The 25,546-nt window shown below is 36.5% G+C and overlaps 1 protein-coding gene across 1 annotated transcript in view; it reads left to right on the forward strand.

Annotated features, from left to right (window-relative positions):
* The window catches only part of SLC4A10 (solute carrier family 4, sodium bicarbonate transporter, member 10), a gene marked incomplete at its 5' end in the record, with an annotated part of 55,083 nt that overhangs the window by 1,758 nt on the left and 27,779 nt on the right, over nucleotides 1-25,546 (forward strand). The window contains 8 exons of the mRNA XM_008944395.1: nucleotides 9,694-9,782; nucleotides 14,207-14,364; nucleotides 15,307-15,394; nucleotides 15,907-16,053; nucleotides 16,599-16,699; nucleotides 18,097-18,271; nucleotides 18,457-18,590; nucleotides 19,722-19,967. Coding sequence (XP_008942643.1) covers nucleotides 9,694-9,782; nucleotides 14,207-14,364; nucleotides 15,307-15,394; nucleotides 15,907-16,053; nucleotides 16,599-16,699; nucleotides 18,097-18,271; nucleotides 18,457-18,590; nucleotides 19,722-19,967 — 1,138 coding nt within the window. The remainder of the gene's footprint in view (nucleotides 1-9,693; nucleotides 9,783-14,206; nucleotides 14,365-15,306; nucleotides 15,395-15,906; nucleotides 16,054-16,598; nucleotides 16,700-18,096; nucleotides 18,272-18,456; nucleotides 18,591-19,721; nucleotides 19,968-25,546) is intronic.

Consider the following 25,546-nt stretch of genomic DNA (forward strand, 5'->3'; position numbering starts at 1 on the left):
CTGCTGTTAAACAAATATTTGGGAGACATTTAAGAAAATTAACGCTGTAATGTTCCTGTTCCTTAATTTCCACAGGACACAGGATGGCAACTTGCATTCCATAAGCTTTTTGCACTAGATCTTATACAGCAAATGAACAGTGGGTCTCCTTAAAAAGACCCCTCAGGGCAAGCTGTGCAAGTATCATATGAGCTCAATTTCAGTAAGTTTCTGTATCTGTTAGTAGAACTGATGCTGTAACTCACTCCAGAAATATCTCACTTTTGCTCAGGTTTCTTCTGGGGACCTTCATATATCTATCTAATTCCCCCCCCAGAGTAAATGGTAATCATGACAGTCTCCAAGTCCATATTAAACACGCTAATGTTATATGCTAGTTGGTTAAGTGATTCTGTTAGTAGAGAGAGATTATTACAGGTTTTCATTTGTTTGTGTGTATTTTGCAAGGTGAAAAACTACTGAATTCCAGTTCACGTGCTTATGTAGAGATGCCTCAGAGTGCTCTAAGCTTTGTTGAAAAAATCAGTCAGTCTCTTTCACTATGTTAATTTAAATTAAGTTAAATGCACCATAAACAATGCAAATCTAAATAATTCAAGAATATTTATATGAAGCTAAATCATCTTTTTATCTAAATTACAGTGAAGAGTTCCGAATACAGTCTTTTTTTGACACAGATGTCTTTCTCTCTTTTTAATACCAAAAATGCATTAAAATAATAAAATATTTCATTATTGCTTTTTACTTTCTGGATGAGAAGCTTAATTCCTAGAAGACTGCAGGGAGAAAACCAGGTCATCTCAGGTACTACTGATGAGCTTACAGCTCAGTTCACCCCTGTCAGAGATGAGAGTTTTCAGAAACTTTAAGTGCCAGGAGCTTTAGAAGCGCCACTTATTTCTCCCTGTTGAAAAGAAGCAAGGGAACTTGAACACTTCTGCACAAAAGAAAATTCTCAGTCTGGTTAAATTTGGGTGTAGTGCAGACAGTTTAACTGGTGACAGTCGTTAGCAGTCTGTAATTTGTAAAATAGGTGGTTCAGAGCAATGAGTCCTTGCCATCTGGTTACATGGTACAGCTGAGGATGCAAAACCCCTGCTTTGTCCAGGTTCTTCACTATGCTAGCTTATCAATATGTCAATTGCCAGATATTCAGGAGCAATGTCTGAAAATGAAGACATAAATTTAAATGACGTATATGGCTGTGCTGCTGACACACCACTGTGATATCTTTGCTGGAAGATAGTTGTGTATATGTTCTCCCTCCTTTTTTTCTTTGTTTAAGAATCTGTCAGACCGTCTAATTAATTTGCTTTGTTTTTAGTAGTACTATCTTTTGTTTACAATGGCTTTTCTTCACATCCTCTGCAGGGCTAAAATGTCAGGGTGCTATGGATCTACCATGCATTTTTAATGCTGCCATGCTGTGTTTAACTTTCACTTTTCATTAAGCATCAAAACTGTGAGAATTAAAAGCCTGCTTTTGATGTTCCAATAAAAACCGACAGTCAAATTTGGCATAAAAGCAGGAAAAAGGATTACTTTGTTTTAAAGTCTAATTTGACACCAAATACCCAGAATATAGGGCAGCAAGTAATTTTAGCGTAAATACTGTAAAAATAGGTAAAATATTAATCTTTGTCTTTAGTAACTCATCTTGACAAAGTTTTTGTAGAGCAATTTAACTTCTTTTATTGCAATCCGTATGTTTTTCACTCCAGTACCCGAGAACTGTGTAAATTCCTATGACATGATCTAAAAAGGCAAAGTCAATTGCAAATATACAACACCTTTCTATTGTTAGACAAATGCTAAAATAATTTCATAAGCCTCTCCCCTTTATAAAGGATTCTGCAGTTCAGAATTAAACATGTGTGGTATGAGAAGGTAGCTGATTTGATGAAAATGTCATTTTGAAAAGACATAAACATTTTGGGGTTTTTGATTGGCTATTTTGCTTTTAGTCTAGACTTCAAAGTACGTGTGTGTGTGTATATATGTATGTTATTAGGCCTAACAGACCTTTTACTGACTTAAGCCGAAGAGGAAGGAACTAGGGGAGAGGAACGTGGCAGGATAAGTGACTTAAATTCTATTTCTGTGCACCGTGCTGGAGTACTCTTTATTTGTAATAACATGATCTTTTGTCCATTTTCTGTTCCGTATGTATGCCATTTATAACTGCTCCTTCTCCCTTGATGTCAAAGCAGACACGTTGTTAGTGTAAAAATTTGGTTATGCCACTCATCATGTCTGATTTTGAGAAATTCTGGAATTCCAAGTTTATCAATATACCAAAGAGCTTAAAGAAAGCAATGACGCATGAGATTTGAGATCTTCAGAGTTAGCAGCATGAGCTGCTGGAGCAGTGTTCATTTACACATGTCCTTTTCCAAGCATTTTTGCATTTATTTTGGTTAGCATGGTTGACTGGTTTGGAGTTCTTCATTGTTTTGTGACAATATGAGCACATGCAGAGACCTTTAAGACTGTGCTTGGATGTCTAATTTAGGACAGTATGCTTTAGCATCCCTGTAAGTCCAAATTACCAGTTATAGAATAGTGTTTGTTACTTTCCCCAGTTTCCTAATCTCTCCCAAACATCAGTTCAAGTGTTTACCATAACTTGCTAGTTTACCACCTGTGAAACTGTCATGTCAATACTACCATGTAGAGAGAGACAGATGTTACTTACAGTCATATGAAAAGGGTAGGGAGGCATCCCTAGGTATGTGACTGTGTTCCTTTGTTTTGGGACTAAGTCAGAACGAGTGCCTGGTATATATGGAAGGTTTTCGGCAGTAACGCATCCAGCGTTCCTTGAAGAGAAGCCAAACTCGAAGATTGTTAGTTCTAGCTTAAATAGATACTTCTTTATTTCTTGTTTTATGTTCTTCTCAAATGTATATATTTTAATAAACTCGTATTTTCCACAGCTTTTTTTAATTACTAAAATATAACTTGTATTTATAAACGTTTTCATCTGATACTTTTTCTTTCTCCACGTGTCCTTGTACCCATGATAAAATGTGTAATCTATATGTATAAAACTGTATCAGTCATCTTTGTATTTCTTTATTTTGCTCTGTCTTTGTTGTGTCTGTCTCTAACAGGCTCATCTCATCTCTGTATCTTCCTCATCTCCTATCCTTTGGGTTCTGTAAACTCCCTGAAGGTTCAGAGGTAGTATAAATACCTATTCTTGCTTGGGCTTCGCATCATTTCAAATGTACACCCATGTCTTCATCTCAGTTTCTTGACAGCATGCAACTTCTTGGTATAGTGATTTATAAAATACCTTAGGCCCTAGTCAGAATCTGTGGCACACTCAAGGAAAACTTGTGGGGAATGATGTTATGTTGGGGGGAAAAATGGTCTGTTTCTTTATACCTTTCATTTTCTTACATCAGTTTGTAAACCTGCAAGTCATAGCATTTTAGCTAAAACTGCATGACTATGTGTGAATTATACTTGAGATTCAGGCCTAGCACTAGAAAAAGAGGTAAAGTGACTTATTCCTCATACTCTTAAATTTTGTATCATTAGCCAGAACCAAATTTGCTTGCAGTTACACAGGTACAATGGGAGTGACATGGTTCTCCACTAATTTAAAATGTTGTGCATAAAGAGGTCTAAAAGTACATACACAAGTCAGTCTACAAAGATGGCATCACTGCTCTGTTATATTCAAATTTTACTGTATACTTGGGAAAATTTACTCTTTTCAATCCTTGATTTTTGATCCAGACAGTGTGTCCATCTAGATTTGGAAAATCGGTGACTAGTTCCAGTGAAAAGCCTGAAGACTTTTACAGCTGGCTTGCAAATGAGATTTCCTTTTTTTTTTGACCACCTGGAAAGAGAAAGAAGTTTTATGGTCTAGAAAAATAAGCAGATTCTTTTCTTATTCAATTTCCTTTGTATCAGTTGCACCCAGTTTATTCCCATTAACTGTGATTTGTATCTGAATACATTGTTCTTGGGTTTTGTCAATGGCATTCTAGAGACCTCTTGAATGTTGATTAACATATGACATACATATAGTTAAATGTCTTGGTGTTTAAATTTTAGGGGTTGAGAGTGTGTTGCATGTGGCAATAATTTGCTGGGATTAATTTTTTTTTCTAAATTTGGGAGGACTAATAGTCTCAAAATGGTAGGCTCTATCTGCAAATGCAAACTTCTGTTGGTTTAACAAATACAGGTCTTATTTTTATGGATTTTGATTTTTATGGGGCTTGGCTTTCTGACACAATATTTTTTGTGTGAATTCTTGCTCTATTCAAAGCTCTGTCAATTTCACATTATCTGAAGAAAACAGTTTTTTGTACACCAATTTAAAATATAATTTTAAAACTGCTGATACTACCTTTTTAATACATAGATAATTCTTAACACACATTTTAGTGTGGTTTTATCAGTTAGGTATTAAATTATTGTGTAAGGTTGGATATTTCATTGATACCACATTGTACATTTGTTTGATACTTTAAAAAATCTGAGTGGCTCTCTGATGAATTCTGAAAGAATGCAGCTCTTCAGATGCTTTATGTAGATGGACTGCAGGATAAATCAAGGCTTATAAACATCAGGTTTGTAAGGACTCAAAGTACTACCTCGTGCTCTTAAAAAAGGAAATACTGTGTTTAACCCACACAGTGTATAAATAAACACTTTGCTTGAGAGTGCTGAAATGAAACTGGCAAACACATGGCATGGAAGAGATGAGTAAATGGCATGGCTGTTGCTGCTCTTATGCCCTCTTACAGGACATTGATTTATGCCTTCATCATTCTTACCAGCATAAAAGTCATATTGCCAACTCAAAGAAATAATAAACCGTTGCCAAGTGTTTTTCTCAGAACAGACATTTAAAGCCTGGCTAGGGTTTGGTGTTAGATTGGCAGGGCTTTTTTTTTTGCCTTTTTTTTTTTTTTTTTTCTTCTCAATATCGTGCTTTGAAGGTGCCTATATTCTAAAAATAAAATTGGGAGAAAACCTGGATTTAGTATACCTAGATTCCAGATTCCAGAGACACTTTGGTACAGTGGTGACTGTTGATATTTTGGTGGAAATCTGAGAGGAAAGGCTTTTTTTTTTTTTTTGGTTTGTTTGTCTGTTTGTTTTACTGTAGGTACGATGTGACAGCTCCCCTGTTCATTCACATAGCTCTTGTAATTGATTATTGCTTCATGGGACCAGCTTGGTACAATAACTGTATCCTTCATTCAGAGAAAACAATCGGCTGCAGAAATTAAAAGCGACTTGAGGATAAAGCACATACATGGTTGCCAACATGCCTTAGCAAACAGTATCTTTAATGACGTTGGAAAACCAGTGTAGCATGGTGATGCCAGTGTTCACTAGGTTGCTTCAGTAGGCTTGTGGTTCTACCTCATTGGGTATTACTCCTGTACTTAACAGTATCAAGCCCCAAAACATGACCTTTAAGTCAACATGAAATTATACATTAATTTATGATTTTTTAGTGGCTTCATAGCTCAGAAGTAGAGGAAGGTAGCAAATATAAAAACAACTGTGTAGCATTGCAGTCCTGTTCCTAGGGACAGGGCCACCGAACACTGCATCTGCCTACTACCTAGTGCAAAAAATACAGTCACTTAACAAACTAAATGTGTATGGGAGCAAATATCTCTCAAAAACCCCAGCATTTTTTGTCTTAGTTTTCCATTGAAGGGCCACACAGAGACCAAGTTCCAGACTGGCATTTTATGGACTGTATTGTTGCACAGGAAGCTCACTCTCCTTCTGTGTGTTTAAGATGCTCTTTAAAAAACCTTCCCCATGGCTATCATGTGAAAAAATGAAAATACCTCTCTTCTCTATGTTGTATCTTTGCTCATTATTCAATACAGTAAAACCCCCAAACTTCTTGTTCCAAGATCCAGAAAGCTGTTTTAAGTTGCAGAGCTATTTAAACATCTCTTACTGCCTCAAGGTAAAACTTGTGTTCTTTCAGATTGCTCCAGCATATGGGTATATCGAAGTTTGAGGTCTTCTGTTGGCACAGGAAAAGAACATATGCTATTCTTATAAACTTCACATACTTACTGGTTGTGGCTTTTACTTCCTACTACCTGTATTTTTACATATTTTTCTGCTAAAAGAAAAGTGGACACAGTGCTTAAAAGTTAGCCTTTGGACGACTATGCTAATTGACTAGAGGCTTTTGACACCTCCAGTTATGATGTTAAAACTTCTGTATTTATAATGGGTGGTCCGTGGTCTGACTCTGCTGGTCAGTATTTTTATCTCCCTGGCAGATAGCCCTGCTCTTGTTTTCTTGAATTTTTGGGTTATAATTTATAATGTGTGTGTGTGTGTATATATATATATTATATATAATATACATAATTTATCATTTATAAAAAATTATAAATGTGAATTCCGAATTAGCGACAGAAAGATGATGGACCGCTTCTACTTTTACTTTCCTGTAACATCTTTATAACATGATATGTATATTAGTATGAGTAATTATTACAAGTATCTCCCTTTATATAGATCCTAGAATATAGATGAGTGTCTGAAAGGAAGAAATTAAGAGTTAAGAAGGTTTAATATTACTAGATTCAAACTTTTCTGGGAGTAAGATAGTGCAGAAGTTTTCCCTGGGTGTTTTATGGTTTCTCTGTTAGAATTAGTTAAAGGGTTTTTTGTTACTTTATTAAAGTCTCCAAAATAGTACAGAAGCCAAATTTATATATTAATTATTGTTAATAGTTATATTACTACAGGATGATTCCTGTAGAAGTAATTACAAGACTGCTGAATAAACAGTAAAGAAAAAAAAAATCAGTGTGAAGTAGTGTGTGGGGGTATGTAGTGTAAGGGTGATGGTGCAACAATGATGGAACTCAATGTTTTTTCTTTGTATTCTAATTAAAATGACAAATTGAATAACCATTTATAATTGTCTTGCATATTTAATAATTTCTGGTTTCTGATTTGCAAAAATTATCTCTTGTAACATTTAGGAATTAATAGTCTTTTTAAATGTGAATTCCTTTAAGCTTCATTCATATGTTGCTTTCTGAAATCAATCCTGTATTCTTGTCATAGGTAAATTCAAATCCTGATTATCTACTTCATTAGCTTAGCATACTTGTCATGTCTGGTTTTTTGCCATTCCCTGTTTATTTGACTGTAGTGTTGAACAAAAGCCCTAATTTCTATTCGTGTTTTGATCTGTCCTTGTTCTGAATCAGAGAGAAAATAGAAATATTTACATTTTTAAGATTGATACATTTAATAATAAGATTTCTAGGAATGCATTTTAAAACATTCTGTTCCTGTACTTCCTAATCAAAGTGAAATCTATGGCTATGCTATCAGGATGCAGCAAAAGAGTCTAAACACTGTGAGATGGGAGATTTGCCTAGTGGAAAGTGAGGTGTGGATTTTCACAAAAACCTTTTCCTTCAGAAACTGTTTCAATTGGGAATTTATGACCAGACTTAGACAGGGATACTGTAGCGCTCAGCTGTGACAGAGCTGGATAATTCAGTATTTTGGCGATGGCTGAGATGCTTCCTCAAGCCTCCTGCCCTGTTCAGACTGGATCCTGTGCAGCACTCTGTTTCCTGGCTGTGGCTGAGGACATGCTTGGACTGCAGGGGTGTGTAAGAGTAGTGTGAGGGGACACATAGTGGCTTTTCGAATTGCCCAATATGTCTAGCTTAGGACTCCCTGACTGTCTTCATCTTCAAGTATCATGAACATATGGTCTTTGTTACTGTGCAAGTTGAGGTTGATTTTCACTAGAACCAATGTTTTCACATCATCATTTCTCAGTCATATGAGAGACTTTATTTGCTATGGAAACAAATATATGCTGGGCACGAGATGCTGACTCTGGGCCAGTTGGACTCTGTAGTTATTCCTGGGTATGTGCTAGGGCAGTAAGAGACAGTTGGCTCATATATTTGGTACTTTTTCCTGTTCTTTCTTGTGGTGTTCGGAGGTGTGCCTGTCTCTTGCCATGCCAGGGAGGGAGGAAGAGCAAGGAGGGAGTGGCCCATCGCCCTCCGGGGGTTTGTGTGCTGCCTTACTGCCAGCCCCACACCCTCAGTGAATGCATGGTAGCTTCTGGCCCTGCACAGGAACAATGTTGTCATTAAGTAAAAATATGCTTTATGTGACATATACTCGTTACTTAATACTGGTTTTGAGCTTTTGTTGGCAAAATTTTGTTGGGTCACAATGCTTACTGTTAGCTTACACAAGACTGAGGTGTGTTTAATCACTTCTTTTCATCTTGAGATAAGCTTTCAAATCTTCTATAAAACACTTTAATAAATCCTCACTGGAATTTCTGAAAATACGTTTGCTGAAACATTTGTTTTACTTATGTCAATAATTACATTGTTTATTATTGAGTTTTTAAGTCCTCTGAATGTCCAATACATCTTTTTTGATAGTAGCTCACTTCTATGATGAGTTTTGTAGTTGTTATAATTAGGATTTTCTTAAACACATGAGTAAATTTATGAAAATTAGTAATCCTCTTTTATTCAGTGAGGAGTATTCACAGATTCACAGAATGTTAGGGGTTGGAAAGGACCTCAAAAGATCATCTAGTCGAACCTCCCTGCCAGAGCAGGATCACCTAGGGTACCTCACCCAGGAACACATCCAGGCAGGCCTTGAAAGTCTCCAGAGACGGCGACTCCACCACCCCCCTGAGCAGCCCCTTCCAGTGCTCTGTCACTCTCATTGTAAAGAAGTTCTGCCTTATCTTCAGGTTGAACCTCTTGTTCACCAGCTTGTGGCCATTGCCCCTAGTCCCGTCACCAGACACCACTGAGAAGAGCCTGGCCCCATCTTCCTGACACCCACCCTTTAGATATTTATAAGCATTCATAAGATCCCCCCTCAGCCCCCTCTTCTCCAAGCTAAACATCCCCAGCCCCCTGAGCCTTTCCTCATATGACAGGTGTGCCAGGCCCTTGATCATCTTAGTACCCCTGTGCTGCACCCTCTCCAAAAGTTCTTTGTCCTTCTTGAACTGAGAGGCCCAGAAAGCTCTTGTAGACAGGTACTGCCCAAAATTGGCAGCTCCTCAAATCACTTACAAAAACTATATGAGTATAGGACTTTCCTCAAATGTAGTATTTTAAAAACCGCAAGCTTTAATTGGCATAGAAAGTTTTTCTTCCCATACTCAGGAGTGTCTTTTACATTTTCTAAATTATGTTTTCCCATTCCTAACTGCACGTGATAAATGTTCTGTCTTCTAAGAATGTGCTATTCCAAATAAGTCTCTAATTAAAATGCCATGTTTAGATGCTTCATATGCATAAGATATAAGATGTATATAACATCATAGAATATCTCAAGTTGGAAGGATCCATAAGGATCATTGAGTCCAACTCCCTGCTCTTTGCAGGGCTGCCTAAAATTAAACCATGTGACTAAGAGTGTCATCCAGATGCTCCTTGAACTCTGACAGTCTTGGTGCCAATGACCACTTCCCTCAGGAGTCTGTTGCAGTGACCGACCACCCTCTCAGTGAAGAACCTTTTCCTAAAGTCCAGCCTGAACTTCCCTTGATGCAGCTTCATCCATTTCAATATATACAATATAGTTCTTCAATAACTATTTCATTAGATGTAGCTTTATTTATAGAAGTAATTGTTAGTATTCTGTAATGACGATACTTTTTTTTAGCAGGTCAGATTGTTTCCCCACAGTCTGCTCCAGCCTGTATTGAAAACAAAAATGATGTGAGCAGAGAAAACAGCACTGTTGACTTTAGCAAGGTAAGTGTTCACTGACGGTGAAGAGAGCTTCCCAACTACAAAACAGATCTTTTAAATGAAATAAAATTAATCTAAGAGAATCACAAAAATCTGTCAAGTGCAAAGTTTACTTTTGCATTAAAATTTCATGTGCGCTGCAACAAAGCTCGTATATAACAAAAAAGGATTTTTCATTTTCTTGTTAAATTGTTGGTAACAGGAAATCACAGGTTAGGAACATAGATAAATTTATTGCGTGACAATATCATAGGTGTGTATTCATAGGAGGAATTCCTAAAAATTAACAAAAAACTGATTAAGTAGGAAAATAATTCAGAATTTCTTATAATTCAGATTCACCTCTCAGATTTTTACTTTTTGTGGAAGTAATTAATGAATGCAAACTACGCTTTTTATAACCTGAACTCGTGAATCCAGATGTCTCAAACAGAATATGTTTCTGTAAACCTATAACTTAATTCTTCTGGCAAGCCAAGACATTTCAGTACACTTCACAAAAGATGTTAGCTGTTCAGTAGTGAAGACTGCAATGACAGTTCAATGTTAGTTAGCAAAGAAAAGCAAACAGCTTCTCAGCTTTAATGTAAAGGAGAATCCTAATTTGTTTAAGAAATCTCTAAGTACCTAAACCAAACTGTCACATTACATACAGATGACAGACCTGACAGGGATACATGACTTCGGATGACAAATTAATACAACAAAGGTTGAGTAAGTGAAGAAAGGTGATTTAACCCAAAATACTGAAGAACGGCACTTGAGTCTGTTGAATCTTAACGTAAGTGCAACTGAGCTAAAAGTAGAGTTATGTGATTGCTCCATCTTGTGCCAGACCTATTTCCTAGCAGCAATAACTACTTGCACAGTTTGAATTCTTGACTGAACATGCCAGACTAGGAATGGTATATGGCTGAAATAAAGATGCAAGACAGATCATTTTGTCAAAGACAGCAAGAAAAAAGGAGGCTAGCTGGGGATATATTATGTGCAACATTTCTAAAGAGGTGGTATGAGATCTATAAGCAATGACAAGTTGTTAAAAATTTAATGCTAATGCTTAAAAATATTTAAAAGTAAGATTATAATGCTTTAAAAAGTCAAGTAAGATTTTGATTTCCTGGCATTTGTATTAAAACTTAACTAAAACTAGTTGTTCTGGCAAGTGTTCTAATATCAAGATGTAAAATTTTGTCAAGGATATAAAATATAAATAAAACTGTCTATTCAAAATTAAGCTGTGCAGAGGTGAAGCTCATAACAATCCAAAGGGAATGAAATGACTTTCAATAGTGCTTTACTTGCATGATTCCCCAGTTGTTTTGAGTGTCAAAGGGTCAAAATCCCAGTCTGTTATGTAGGTGCATGATGTTTGTATTAAACAATAATAGAGTCTGCACTTTTTGATCCTTCGCTTGCTATTTTTGTAGTGCTGCAGCTTTACTGATCAAAGGAGCTCTTCCTATTTAAACTGTCTTGAGAAGAGATCAACATGTCATCTTTTGGCTAGCCTTAGCACTGGTAGATACTAACAATGATGTCAGGAATATGAAAGGAGCGACATCGGTTTGCAGGAATGAAATAAAAGTAAAGGACTGTAATCTAAATATCTTTCTTGACTGCCTTTAAATAGATCCATTTATTTCTTTGAAGGTGCATAAGTACAATTTCCTCTTGAATTGTGCTACTGCAATAAATCCCAACAGTTATAATTGGAATTACATGCACAGACTGAAAGGAAAGTAGAGCAGTATGCTAATTTTCTCTTGAGTATTGTGGTTTCTTGCTCTAATTTTGTTCCATATATTAATTTCATTTATCTTCTACAAAAAAAACACCTTTGACTACCCCTCATACTCTCTCCTTGCTAATCTTTTTCCCTTGGGCTACTTCTAATATTTGAAACTTTGGAGCTGGTTCAAAATACTGACTTGATCTGAATACAGCACAGAGACTGTGTTGATTGTATTGGTGTCTGTTTATAAATAACGTGAGACATAGCCCTGAAAGCTTCAGTAGCACAGAGAGGGAGACATAGTTTCTGATGTTTGTACTGGGAAATAAGTCACTCTTCCTCTGGGGACACCATGGGGACTTTGTATTCGTGGGGTGCTATGGATGTATCACAGCAGCACTCTATCCTGTGTCTGAACAGGACGGGGATGGCAGCTTCACAACTGCATCTGTCTGGTCTCTGCTGCTTATCCCGGAGCCTGAAGGGAACCTTAGTTGTCCTGAAATGAGAAATGCATAAAGAGACTACACCCGCATGCCTTCTCATGGCAATGTTCCTATGCTCCACATGGAAACAGTATTTCTGAATCAAATCCCAGTGCCATACTGACAGTCTGGTCTTTTAAATACCATGTGAAATAATTTACTTGTTTTTGAATATTGGCTGGCCCTGCTTATAAGTAAATGTGATGAATGTGTCATGGCTTGCCTAAGAAGTGATGTTGGGTATCTTCTGTTTGTCTTCCTGTCAATTTGTATTTGGTTTTGGGGCATGCCCTCACCACTCTTTTCAGTCCTTGAGTTGACCTGGAGGGGAACGGCTTCCACATGCAGTATTTAATTTTATGTTTAGTCAGAGCTTTCTTGGACTATTTAGTGACAGGTCAGGTTAGGGTGCAAATTAAAATGCATGTGAGGTCTCTGCACCAAAAGACATCTTGGGATAGTTTTAGATGAAGCATTTGAAGGTTGTAGCTTCTACTGTTACCCGAAATTCACTTCAAGGCCACCTCTCTTGTTATGTAGCAGAAGAAACACCCAGGGTTTGGGTATATTTGCTGACTTTGGTGCTTCTCTGCCAGCTACTTTCCTTTTAACTGGGACTCTGTTCACTACCTAAAAGGTTTTGGAATCCCAAGCTGATAAATAGTGCAGGAGGCATATCTGCAAATACTTTCTGGTAGGAGACTGAATGTTTCTTTCAGATTTGAATACTGATGCTGTGATCTGTATGTTAGTGGGACCTCAAGGTGACAAATGTAGGATGTTGTATATGAGACATTATTAAGTGTTAAATTCATTCACATGGTAAAATTGGTACAGAATGCATACTGCTATATGCCTGAAAGACTACTTCCTGTCTCTCAACAAGAAGTGACCTATGATACCAAAATCAGGTGCAAAGTGTGTCTGTTTGGGTTTTGTATTGAACCCCGAAGAGTTATCTTTTTGTTTGAGTGGGAAATAGAATTTAACTCATTGACACTTTACCTTGAAAAAATACTGGGTTTCTGGCCCTCCAGGTCAATTCAGGGCTTACCTTGTGAAGTGTTTAATCATCATCCTAGATTAGCTTAGGGTAGCATTAGACACCTCTTTGTGATCTCAGCAAAGTAAGATTTCATTACACAGGCAACTGTGTTATATCTGAATTCTGATTTAGTGCCAGAGCCATTTGCAAGAAAACAATTTTCTAAATATTACCAAAAACTATGCAAACTAGTACTGACAGATGGCTGTAAGATAGACATTAAAATGGTCCACTTTAACAGTTTATATTGGATTTGGTTGCTGTTGTTGTGTTTAGATTAATAAAAGGAAAGCAAATGACAAAATTCATGCATTTTGAAATGTAGACAATACTGGTGCTTAATGAAATCAAACATACATTATATACTCTATTACTGCATATTGATCTTTTTTATAGAGTAAACTCGAGACTGATATTGAGGAAATAGAGGCGAGTGAATAAATTCCTGGGCAAATACCTTGAACTTAAACAGCAACATCACAATGAAGCTGTTTCTCTGTCTTTTCCCTGCAAAAGTTAACCTAACTGAATTAAAACTCTGAAGTTTTTATTCTCCTTTGTTTTTTCAGTTTACTCTCAAGACAGTCATGGTCATAGCTTATTTTCTGTTACTTTCAGCACAAGGGCAACTGTCTGAAACCAGAAATACATCTCACTTGGAGCAGTAGAAGGAAAATTACATGTAGTGGAACCTATTCTTCTTTTCATTGAGTTCATAATGCAACAACTATGAGCTATGAATTCATGATTTCCAGAATTGTTAATTATGGAAAAATAAAGTGTCTTTGTTTCTTCTGCGGTTACGACTTATTGATTCTGTTATGAATTATTGCTGCTGTTACAATTTTTGATAAAAATATTACTAGGCAATTAACACCATATTCTTAACAAGATTTTGAATGTGATTTGTTGTCTTTATAAATTAATTCTACAGTACTTTAAGTATGTTTCCAAGAAAAATTAGTCAAATAATGAAAGACGAGTTCTTTGTTTTTGAGAAACTTCTTTATTTGAAAAAAAATATTAAACAGAAAAGAATATAAACTGTGTAATTGAAATAACTGAGATTATAGTGCAGTGACTAGAAATTCTCTGTCAAGAAGTTGGGGGAAAAACTCCCTGTGGATAGCTTTTAGGTTGTAATTTAATATGCTTTTCCCAGGTTGACCTACACTTTATGAAAAAGATACCACCTGGAGCTGAAGCATCAAACATCTTAGTTGGTGAACTGGAGTTCCTGGACCGTGCTGTTGTTGCTTTTGTTAGGTTATCTCCTGCAGTGCTGCTTACGGGACTGGCTGAAGTTCCAATTCCAACAAGGTACTGTTGGATTTATTTATCTTCATGTTTTTCTGAGTACCTCATGGAGACAGGTTGATGTGACATTCAGCTTTATCAAGGAGAAAATTAACTTTATCCCAGCTGAAACCAGAACGCATGTATAAGAAACATTGAGGGACAGAGCTGAAGCCTTTCCTCATAACCTCGCAGGACTTAACACAAAAAAAAAAAAACAAAACCAACCAACCAAAAAAAACCAAAAATCCCACAAAAAAATCAACACAAAATAAACCCACAAAATCCTCCAACAGATTTCTTGACTTTTAATCAAAAGAAAATGAAATAATTAAATTTTAGGATAATTAAGACATTCTGAAAAAAATGTTTATTTAAAAAAAAAAATTTGACCTTACCCTCTGCATTTTATAGAGCCTTACTCACCCCAGGCCTGGAGTAAAGGCTGTCTAGAGCCTTAAAGGCAGTAAGATCTATTTAAAAACATTTTTATTTGGGGTAATGTAACATTATTGTTGCAATAATACTAGTACCATAAAACAGTTGATTCTGTCGAATGAACAGAATTAAATAAATTAATGTTCATGTGTTCTGTACAGATTATAATTGCATATTTTTATTATGTAATATAAGGATTGTTATGTAAGGCGGCTTTGATAATCTCAATCAAGTCTGACTCTGAAGCTTATGGTACATTTTTAGAAGTTATTTTCACGTATTTTCTAACTAGAGCTTCATGTTTTGAAGCATTTCTGAAGATCTTTTAGGAGATTATATATAATATTTGTCTTAATATTAGAACTTCATGTTTAAAAGCATTTCTGAAGATCTTTTAGGAGTTTATATATAATATTTGTCTTGGAGGTTCCTCTAGTACAATTTTAAATATAAAGTATTACTGTAGGAAGTATGGTAACTTTCAACCATCTATCTTTTACAACTTTTTTATTTATTATTTATTTGCAGATTTTTGTTTATCCTTCTTGGACCGCTGGGTAAAGGGCAACAATACCATGAGATTGGAAGATCAATTGCAACACTAATGACAGATGAGGTATTTTTATTTATGACTTGGTTTTAGTAATTTTCTACTGACTGAAGAGGTATAGTAGGGAGTCTCCAAAGTGGAATCATCCAGGTAAAATCTGGCTCATCATTCTGATGATGCACAAATAGCATTCTATTTCATTTCATGATCTTGTAACAGCCCAGCTTATACTGCCATGAGGAGACAAAAAAAGGAGAAGAAATATTCACATGCAAAGATAACTTCATGGAGAAGATTCCATTTATACAGCTACTTTCCAGTGGAATTAATTGAATCCTAAACTGTAAAATCTCTAGAACATTTAGCACCCGTAAGGATGTTTTTCCGTAGCAGCTGGAGCTTCTGTGAAAGCTGAGTACCAGAAACCGTAGTCAGTTGAAGCCAAGTTTTTATTTTCGGTGAGAACTGCATGAAGTACATTCTATTTCAGAGAAGAGGGGTCGTCGCGAAAAATGTTACAAGGGCATTCCTTTCCCCATCTCTTTTTCCTCTCACGTGTGCTTCTCCATTGTTCACAGGTGTTCCATGATGTTGCTTACAAAGCAAAAGACCGCAATGACTTGGTGTCTGGAATTGATGAGTTTCTTGATCAGGTTACTGTTCTCCCTCCTGGAGAGTGGGACCCATCCATTCGAATAGAACCACCTAAAAATGTTCCCTCTCAGGTTTGTACACTGTAAAATTCAGATACTTTAACATGATGTGAGGAATTTTTGCTAGGTAAAATTAAGTTTCATTAATTTAGGATTTAGCAGAGTCACTATATAGACATTGTGTGCTTTGTCTTGCAAGCACAGAGTAGAGCATAGTGATGGCATTTTGTGTAGTTCAGTACTAGTTCTCTTCTGAATAAAGACAGTTGTATCTAAAGAGCTTAAATTCAGACATAATTTGTCATCAGCATCTTTGATTGTTCCAAACAGTTATGGTTTGCTTTTGTTCTAAGCTTATTGCAAGAATTGATCAAAACAGCCTGGCTTGCTACTCTTTAAAACATTTCCTGGTACAAGATTTTCTGTGGTTTTAAATTTCTTAGACCACATTTCCTACTATACTGTTTCTTGTTATAGAATATATGAAGAGGTTATGTTTGATGAGTCTTACAATAAAATGTATATGCGTAATCTTTCAACTCTCAAGGCCTGTTTCCTCTGCTAAAATTATGTCTTGGTTGTTAAGACCCATGAGAAGTGTCTTTCCATTCTGGTAGGAGAAGCGTAAGATCCCAGGAGTGCCAAATGGAACTGCAGCCCATGGGGAAGCAGAACAACCTGGAGGACACTCTGGACCAGAACTGCAACGCACTGGAAAGTTAGTGAAAACATATGCCAAATCTTAACTGCCCAAAGTGATGCATTTCTGAAGAAATCATAATGTTCTGGTTCTCTCTCAAATGTCAGGATTGGCATGTGATTTCTTTTTTTCAAACATTTTTCCTGTTTTGTGTACCACATAGTTGAAAAAGACAGTACATATTAATTTGCAGAGAGGGGAAGAGGGCGAGAGGATTTCATTTTTCACACTGTATTTATTGCAAGCTCCTTTTTCTAGTATTTATGAAGGTCAGACCTCTGTCAAAATTGATTAGCATTTCTTAATTTTGTACAGCACAAAGGAAAAGTTTGGAATAGTCTTGTGCCGTGAAGAAGGCTTATAACTATTTTTAGTTGCAGCTTCTGTGTTGTGCAGCTCTAGCATTTTCATTTTTCACCCCAGTAAAGCATGATATGTCCTATTACATGAGGCTATGAGTACCACAATAGCGGCAATACAGACATAGGAAAGAAGAATTTACCCTGGGGAATACTTATTTCTCTCGTCTGATGTGGTGTGGTGTAAGTGCATCAGCTGTCAGTGGTTGCCGTAGCGCAGTGTAGTTGTGCAATAGACTTTTCTTTTACCTTGCTGCCTCTTGATATTTAAATATCACTCCTACCTGCATAAGGCTAAAGAGTCAGCTGAAGTGTTGATGTACACAGTGGTGCAGAGGTGATGATGGCCAGTCTAGCTGTAAGCTGACTGGTTTTACCAGTGAGCCTGGTAATTGACGTCTTGAAAGGATCATTCTGATATTTAGGAAATGGTGACACTTTGTCTTCCTTTTTTACCCCAGCAACATCTGATACACTGGGTGCCTGTGAGAAAAAAGAGCATTGTGAGGCTATTTACTTGAACTGTATGGTATATTGTAAGGGAGCATCTGTTCTTAAATATTTGATTATATATTAGCATAGTGTAAATGACAAAAGATGACAGTTCTTGTCCTTGGAAGACTGTGGCCTACATTCAGTTCTGTCATCAAGTGTATGTAGGAACCAGTTCTCAAATAAAGAATGTGAAGCTCTATATGTAGACGTGTGGGCAAATGGGCACTATGGTAGCTCTCTGATTAAACCAATGCAGAGAATTATTTCACATAATAAATAGTAGGGTTTTATGCATGGGAGCTGACAGTTGTTCAGAAGTTTTGGGCCTGGATGATTAGATGAAGATTTTATGAAAGAAACATGTAGATTAGTCTGTTTTAAAAACACAGTTTCCTGATTAAAGTAATCAAGACAGAGTTCCAGAGACTTTCTTGTAGGAAGGATGAATTACGAGAGTATACATCATTTGATCTAGCTTCTCTGTAGTGTATTTAAAGCAATACTGTGGAAGAAGGTTTGGTATACCTTTTTCACTAATTTGATCTCTTCTGTTTTCTTTAGATTTTTTGGAGGATTGATTTTAGATATAAAAAGAAAAGCTCCCTTCTTCTGGAGTGACTTCAGGGATGCTCTCAGTCTGCAATGTCTAGCATCGTTTTTGTTTCTCTACTGTGCTTGCATGTCTCCTGTCATCACATTTGGTGGTCTGCTGGGAGAAGCAACTGAAGGTCGTATAGTATGTGTTAAATCTGAACTTTTAAAACAAACTTAGGTTCCTAGGTTTGTGGTTAGTATTTTCTTACTGTTGCATGAATGACCTTTAAATATCAATGTTTCAATGTTTAGAAGGCTACAGACTAAGACATTGAATAAAGAACCTGTTTGGAAATTTATGGACACTTCTTTCTGTGTCATATTCAGAGTGCAATAGAATCGCTGTTTGGAGCATCCATGACTGGAATTGCCTATTCTCTCTTTGGTGGACAGCCGCTCACTATACTTGGCAGCACAGGACCAGTTTTGGTGTTTGAGAAGATCTTATTCAAATTTTGCAAGTAAGTGAAGACCATGATATGCATCATCCCTTGGGTGTTGCTAGGTAAAGTAGAGACAGTGATCCCAAGGTCCCAGCGTCTGCAGAACAAGATAACTAGTTTGGAGTGAACTGCTGAGGCTTTCAGAGCTTGAAAATTATGCAATAACTGAGATAAGTGAATTGGTCATAATACAGAAAGGTTGATTATTTTATTTTTTTTTAATTGCTGTTGTTTGTTTGTTTTCCAGAAAAAACCCAACTGTTTTGAAGGGAATGCAAGCCTCAGGAAATTGTTTTGTTTGGGCTTGCTTTTTTGTACTGGATCATTTTGTACTCTGAAACAATACATTGGAATCTCTGGTTTGTCCCATCCCTAACTCATACGAAAGGTGTTACCTCTCACCCAGGAAGTGCAGTGGCAGTGGTGTGCCATCTTTCAGTAGCCACTAGTGTAGGCCCTGCCTTTCCTTCACCTGAAAAGAGAAGGTGTGAAGTGCCATGGCAGAACAGCATATCCCCCCATTTATGTTAATGTGCTATACATTATATGCATCTGCCACACTGTGGGTAAAAATTATGTTTGGGTCTTGGCAATCATCATGCTTCTCTGCAATCCTGTTTGCTTTTCTGCCTCATTGCTGTGACTGGTACTTCTGCGCCAAGGTCACCTGAACCTCCTGAGCAACACTGAGTAGTAGACCATGCTTAGCACCCCAAAACCACTTTTATCCTCTGTGATAATGTCACCCAACATGTTTGGAGCACTACATGCAATAAGCATACAGGATTTTGATGCAAGCTGTAGCTACTTTTGCAGCTTAAGAAGTTGGCAGATGTTGGCTTTTCACAAGGGAGGATATGGGATTAAAAGTGCATAGACCTTATACGTTTAATGTATGTCACTACTCTGAAAACTGCTCACTCACTTCAGTAGACATAATGCTCTTCATATCTTGTTAATTGGGATGAGAGCTTAGGTCAAAAGATGACTTGAGAGTACTTTCAGTTCACAATAGGTAAGTAATTTCTAATTCAGACTGCCCCCAGAATCACATTTCACTGGGCAAAGGAAATTTTGGACCTGCCTCTTCTCCATTTACTGTGGTTGGACAAAGATAAACTGTGTTTATTTTTTTTTCCTTTTGTTTAGAGAGTATGGGTTATCGTACCTTTCTCTGAGAGCTAGCATTGGTCTGTGGACTGCAATCCTGTGCATCATCCTTGTTGCAACTGATGCAAGCTCCCTAGTCTGCTACATTACTCGGTTTACTGAAGAAGCTTTTGCTTCTCTTATCTGCATCATTTTCATTTATGAGGCCTTAGAGAAGCTGTTTCATCTCAGTGAGACATATCCAATCAACATGCATAATGATTTGGATCTGCTGACAAAGTACTCGTAAGTAAGATTTCTTCTATTAACACTGGGGTTTTGTTTCATAGGTTACATTTTGTCTGTGAGGAATGTAAACCAGTGCACAACAGGAGAAGTTTGCAGTAGTTGCAGACTTTACTGTGGAAGCTATTGAGTTAGGCATGCTACTGGCATATGGAAGTAGCAGTTGCTGGAGCTATGTGTACAAGCAGTACACGTTTACTTAAGTAAAATCATCTTGACGTGCAGTTTAGAAGAGCTTACACACAGGCAATGTGGAAGTCCTAGAATCCAAAATAGGACTTGGAGGGACCTCAGCTTTAGGTCTTATTCATGGTTTTATTTAATGAGGTGTAACTCAATGATCTCTTACTATAACCTTGTAGTGATGATTTATAATATTTTATTGGGTGTTCAGTCAACATTTCTATATCTCACTTATCTGTTAATTTTTTTTTCCCCAGTTGAAATATTGACTTATCTGAAAGGGATATAATTTTATGTATCTCCTTTATTTTAACTTCTCTGGGAGTTAAGGTCCAAGTTCCAAGAACTGAAGTGGATTTGGAATTGTTAGATGCTTCTCAGTGGCGATTAATTTTGTTGTAAACAAATAGTAATCTTTGTTCTTGATAATGAGACTTTCAATATAATACCATTTAAGCAGCTTTAATTTATTGTGGAGTTTTGAACAGGTAGTATTCTACTTGGAGAATAAAAAAGTGAATGGCTTTAATCAATATAGTTTCATATAGAATTAAAAACTCATAGAGTTGTTACTGTGATATGAGAACACATAGTGTTTACACTAGTAAAGGACAAGATCCTAGTCTGTCCTGAGGCAAATTAAGCCTGGTCACCTCAGCAACTAAAATATCATTAAAAAGCACTTTCAAAGATTGCCCTCTAGATATGTCTTTATTATTTCACTGAACCCATTTGAACCCTCTGCATGAGCAGGGTGGGGCCCAAGAGGAACAATGCTTGAACAGTGCCACATCTTCCATTCACTGGAAAAACAGGAGTGTTTCAACCAAAAGTCTTATTTGCATTTTAAGCTGTGAAAAAAACCCCACAGCAACAGAGAAAACATTTGAGCTTTGTATATGTTGTCAGTAGAAAAATAGTTAACGAATCCTGAATCTGAATACACGTTATATACCTTAATACGCAGAACAAGTTAATTTATAGGAACTATAGTTCTGCTGTGACATACTCTCTCATCATGCTGAAAAAAAAAATAAAATATTTCTCTCTAACAGTTTAATCAGTGGACAAAGGAATATTAATTTGAAGAGAAAGCCATAACACCAATAGCAGTCTGTGCATGCCGTTGAGGTTGTATCCTGGTCTTATTCACCTAACTTCTATGAAGTCAGTATTTTACCCTAAAGATCCTCATATAGCACAGTGCTTACTGACTTTTTTTTTTTTCTTTACCACTTCAAAGAAGTCATCTCAAAGGGAAAAGGAATATGATGTTCTTGTACAGTTCTGAAAAACAGATGCTGAAACATAAAGACAAAAAATTATTCAGAAGCCGTTTAGCAGGCACAGCTGAGATGTTAAAATATGTAATGAAAAGCATGAACACCAATAGAAATACAGATTCCTGGGTAGTTAGTTTTATTTGTTGTTAGCCGAATCCTGTGATACTGGTTGACCTTTCATAGAAAGAAGATGAACAATCTTGCTCGTCTAGGACTATAGTGATAGATATGGCCGTATTTTATGGAAGTGTTTTACTGTCGTAGTCCTTATGCTTATGAATAAATGGTTTTGGAATTCAATTCCAAATTGATTTTTGAAGGGTCTTGTTTATTCGCTGCCTGCTCTTCATAGCTATCTTCATTCAATGTAGGATGTACAGAGCACACGGAATGGTATAAGCACAGCAGTTGTCATCCTCTGGTTACAGTTATTGACCTGCTCTGTCCTACAGTGTTGAAATACTAGCACAGCAGTTCTAGGTTTTCCAATCACAATTCCTGAAGAACAAGTATCTTCTGGAAGAAATATCTGACCACTGCCTGGTAGTTTCAAACATGTATAGATAGCTCTCAAAACTACTTGATATAATAGCTTTGGATTTATTTTTGGGGTCATAATTTCATCCCTATATTTTCAGTTATTCTTTCACTCTGTGTCAATAGTGCGAATGATTTGACTTTTAAACTCTTGCATTACATTTCACTCTTGGCATTTATGTGGTATCTTCTTTGTGCAGCAGTAGCCTGTTTATTATCGATATGTTCATGACGACTGACCCCACTAATACCAAAATGACTTGCTGTAGACAAGCATAGTTTTTATGGGACGCGGCTTACATTTTTTTAACCTCAAAACGGATGTAAATGCCAGTATGCATATTGATTAGCTTGTCAGATCACATCTGCTGATTAAGGGATCTGTGTTCTGAACACATCAAAAGTGGTAATTCCGGCCTTTTCCGTTCTCTTGCTCTCCTGCTCCTTCATCTTAGTGTTTCGTAGTTCATTAGAACTGGCCACAGCAGGTTGGGAAAATGAAACGATGTAGAGTTGCTCCAGTAGAGCACATCAGCTGCCCAACTGAACAGTGCTTTCATAGCAGGCTTAGTGCAGTCTGAACTCCGTGGGTTTGCTGTGCAGATGTGCATGTGTTACTCTGTCCAGACACAATGGCCATTTTCCCAGAACATGAAGATACTAGTTATCACCCCCGTGGGGTCATCATAAGACTTTTCAAATAGGCCTTAGTCCCTGCTCAAATGCCTGTACGCATCTCAGTTTCCAGAAAGATCAGAAAAGAGAAAACAAATGAGCATAAAAACTTACTTGAAATAAAAATCTAGTTTTTGTAATTGAAGTTGGGGAATATTGCTTTCACAAGGAATTGGAAGCTTTTTCTGCAGCATCTAATTCCAGTCCTTCCTCTTGTAGTTTAAATGGGTAACAAAGCTGGGCTGAAACTGGTCCTGTCCTTAAAGAACCAGCATACTCTGTAACAGAAGCTAATTAGTATCTGCTGTTTTGCTAATTAAAACAGCTGTTTGCATTTTCCTCTTTGGGGATTTTAAAGACAAGTTTTTAATTGTTAGTAAAGTCTTGGCAGTTCTTTAATTAGCAATGGCTGAACTTCAAAAGGTTGAGCAACTAATTTCTCTTTGAATGCTTATCCAAAGCTTATGTAAAACTTTATCTTAGATCTGCAATTCTGTGCTAGAAAACTCAGATTATACTGTAAAATTCTGTGTTTTCTGTATTCTGCCTGTTACCCACTCAAAGTTGTTGATAAGTAGGTCAGGATGCTGTCTGTATTTGAATCTTTCAGTGTATGCTGTGGCCCAGCCCACCTCTCTTCTCACATGGGCCTTCTGAGAATGCTCTGATGTCCACAGGTAGTCCATGTACATCCCAGTACTGTTGGCTTTGCCCTGGTGAAGACATGAGTTTGGCCCAGGAGAAGTCATTGGCATGCTGTTAGTACTGTCCTTTGGAGTACTACAAAGACAAAGAAAACAATAATTTAAAATGGTTGATATTTCAACCAGATTGGAACTGTATTTCCAGTGACAAAGAACCCATGCTGTATTTTGGGTGGGTTTGAGTAATGTCATGAATGGTCTCTTGCAGGAGTTTCATGTGAAAGACTGGACTGCATGCATCTCCTCTTATATGTAAAAGTATAGTAATTACTAGTACCTGCCATAAGAAACCTTAGAAAACTACAGAAAGAACTTTCAGAACACTTGGGATTTTTAAAATTTCTTTTTAATATCAGGCAGACTCAAATATTTCAAAATCAACTGAAAGTCCTACTGAATATTTCTTAGAAATGCATAACTTGTCATTTTACCATTTTAGGTAGTAAATAGGAGTTTGAGTTTGTTACAAAATTATATCTCAAAAAGACAAAAATATTTTCTGTTGCATGATGTAATTAACGTAGAACTACTCCTAAAAAAAAAAAAGTCCACTTTTTAATTGTTTTCTTTATTGTACTTGTTTGTTACTCTGTGTTGATATATTGCCCCTAATTGTCAGGTGATCTCCTTGCAGGCAAATCCATTCAGCATTCCTGTGGAACTTTTTCTTGAAAGACCATTGTTATGATATGGACAATAAAGAATAAGGCATTTAAGAGCTAAATCAAAAGACAGACAAAGACAACCTGAGTTTTAGTGTGATACTGTGGTGCATTTTTTTTTTTTAAACTGCATTATTTTGAAGGAATTTAGTCACAGTAGCTGCATTTTTTTATTAAATAAAATTCACGCACTTTTTTGATCTGGGCTTTTCTTTCCTTCTGTCTGTTTTTTTCTTCTTTTCTTTTTACTGTGACCTTTTGTATTTGTCATGCCATTAGCATTTGGAGGTTGGCATAGCAACTCTTTTATTTCTGCACTCTCCTCCTCCTGCTTTTTCCTACCCCTGTAGCAAATATATCTCCAGTTAGCGAATCCTCTCTGGAAAACTGATGCACATCAGTTTTAATGTGTATGTTAAATACCAGGGTATAATTTTTGCTAGGAAAGGAGAACCCTACAGCTGGGTAGATTAAAAACAGAGGTTCTCTAAAGGAAAACAAAATAAACATTGTGGATGAAAGGAACATGATTTAGAAAGCAAGCCACTATTCGTCAAAATATAAGCATTTTAAGAAATTCAGAATGCAGAAGATAAATTATTTCTCAGTGTGAGGTTGCCTAGATCTTGGGACATTATACATTTTGGGTTTTATCATTTCTTTTTTCAGAGTGAAGAATTCATGCTGTTTTTAATAATTCTTTACCAGAAGTTATTCAATTATTAACAGATTACATTGAATAATTTTAAAGTGATTTTTTGGCATAGTAATATGCATATTGCAATCTGTCTTGATATTGACACGCACGTAAGCATTAGGAGTAGAAAATCCCCTCTCTGATGTAATTAAGGAGCCAAGATCATGTCAATCTCAGTGTCTTTTGCAAGCTATAGAAGGCATTGCTTCTAGAAGGCATTGTGAAGATCAGTTCTGTGCATATCACTGTTTGCATCAGCAAGTTTAAAATCTCTCATTATCTGTATAACTTAATCTAAATACATGATTATTATTGGATGCAAATGGTGGTGTTTTATACCCTGTGTTTCTTAAGCTACAGGTGGAATGAGAAGAGTCAATGATGATAAACACAAAATTTCTCATTAGGATCCCAAGCATGTCATTGAATTAAAATTCCTATTGTAGTTTCTTTGAATTTAGATATGAATAAAGATTTTGTTTTCACAGTCATTGTAGGTTTTCCTTCTAATTAAAAATAAATTAAGTAAATGTGCCATATCCTATGTATCTTTCCTTAAGAATGTCCCTTCTCTTCCAAGAATCATGCAACTACCATCATTAAGTTACTTGCTGGTTTCCTTTTGCTTCTTGACAAACCCTGGAATGCAGAAAAGATTTTTTTTAAATTTCCTTCATCCTAGGGCTTCCCTTGTCTCTTCAACCCAACAGACTAATTTTTCTTTTTCTTTCTCTTTTTGAGCCCAGGAAATGCTCACCTTCATTCTTTCCTAGCACTTATGCCCTTCACTTTGGAAACAGATCTCCATGCTAAGCAGTTCTCCACAGCATTCAGTCTG

Source organism: Merops nubicus, unplaced genomic scaffold (genome assembly GCF_000691845.1).
Source record: "Merops nubicus isolate BGI_N331 unplaced genomic scaffold, ASM69184v1 scaffold19007, whole genome shotgun sequence".
NCBI classification, from domain to species: domain Eukaryota; kingdom Metazoa; phylum Chordata; class Aves; order Coraciiformes; family Meropidae; genus Merops; species Merops nubicus.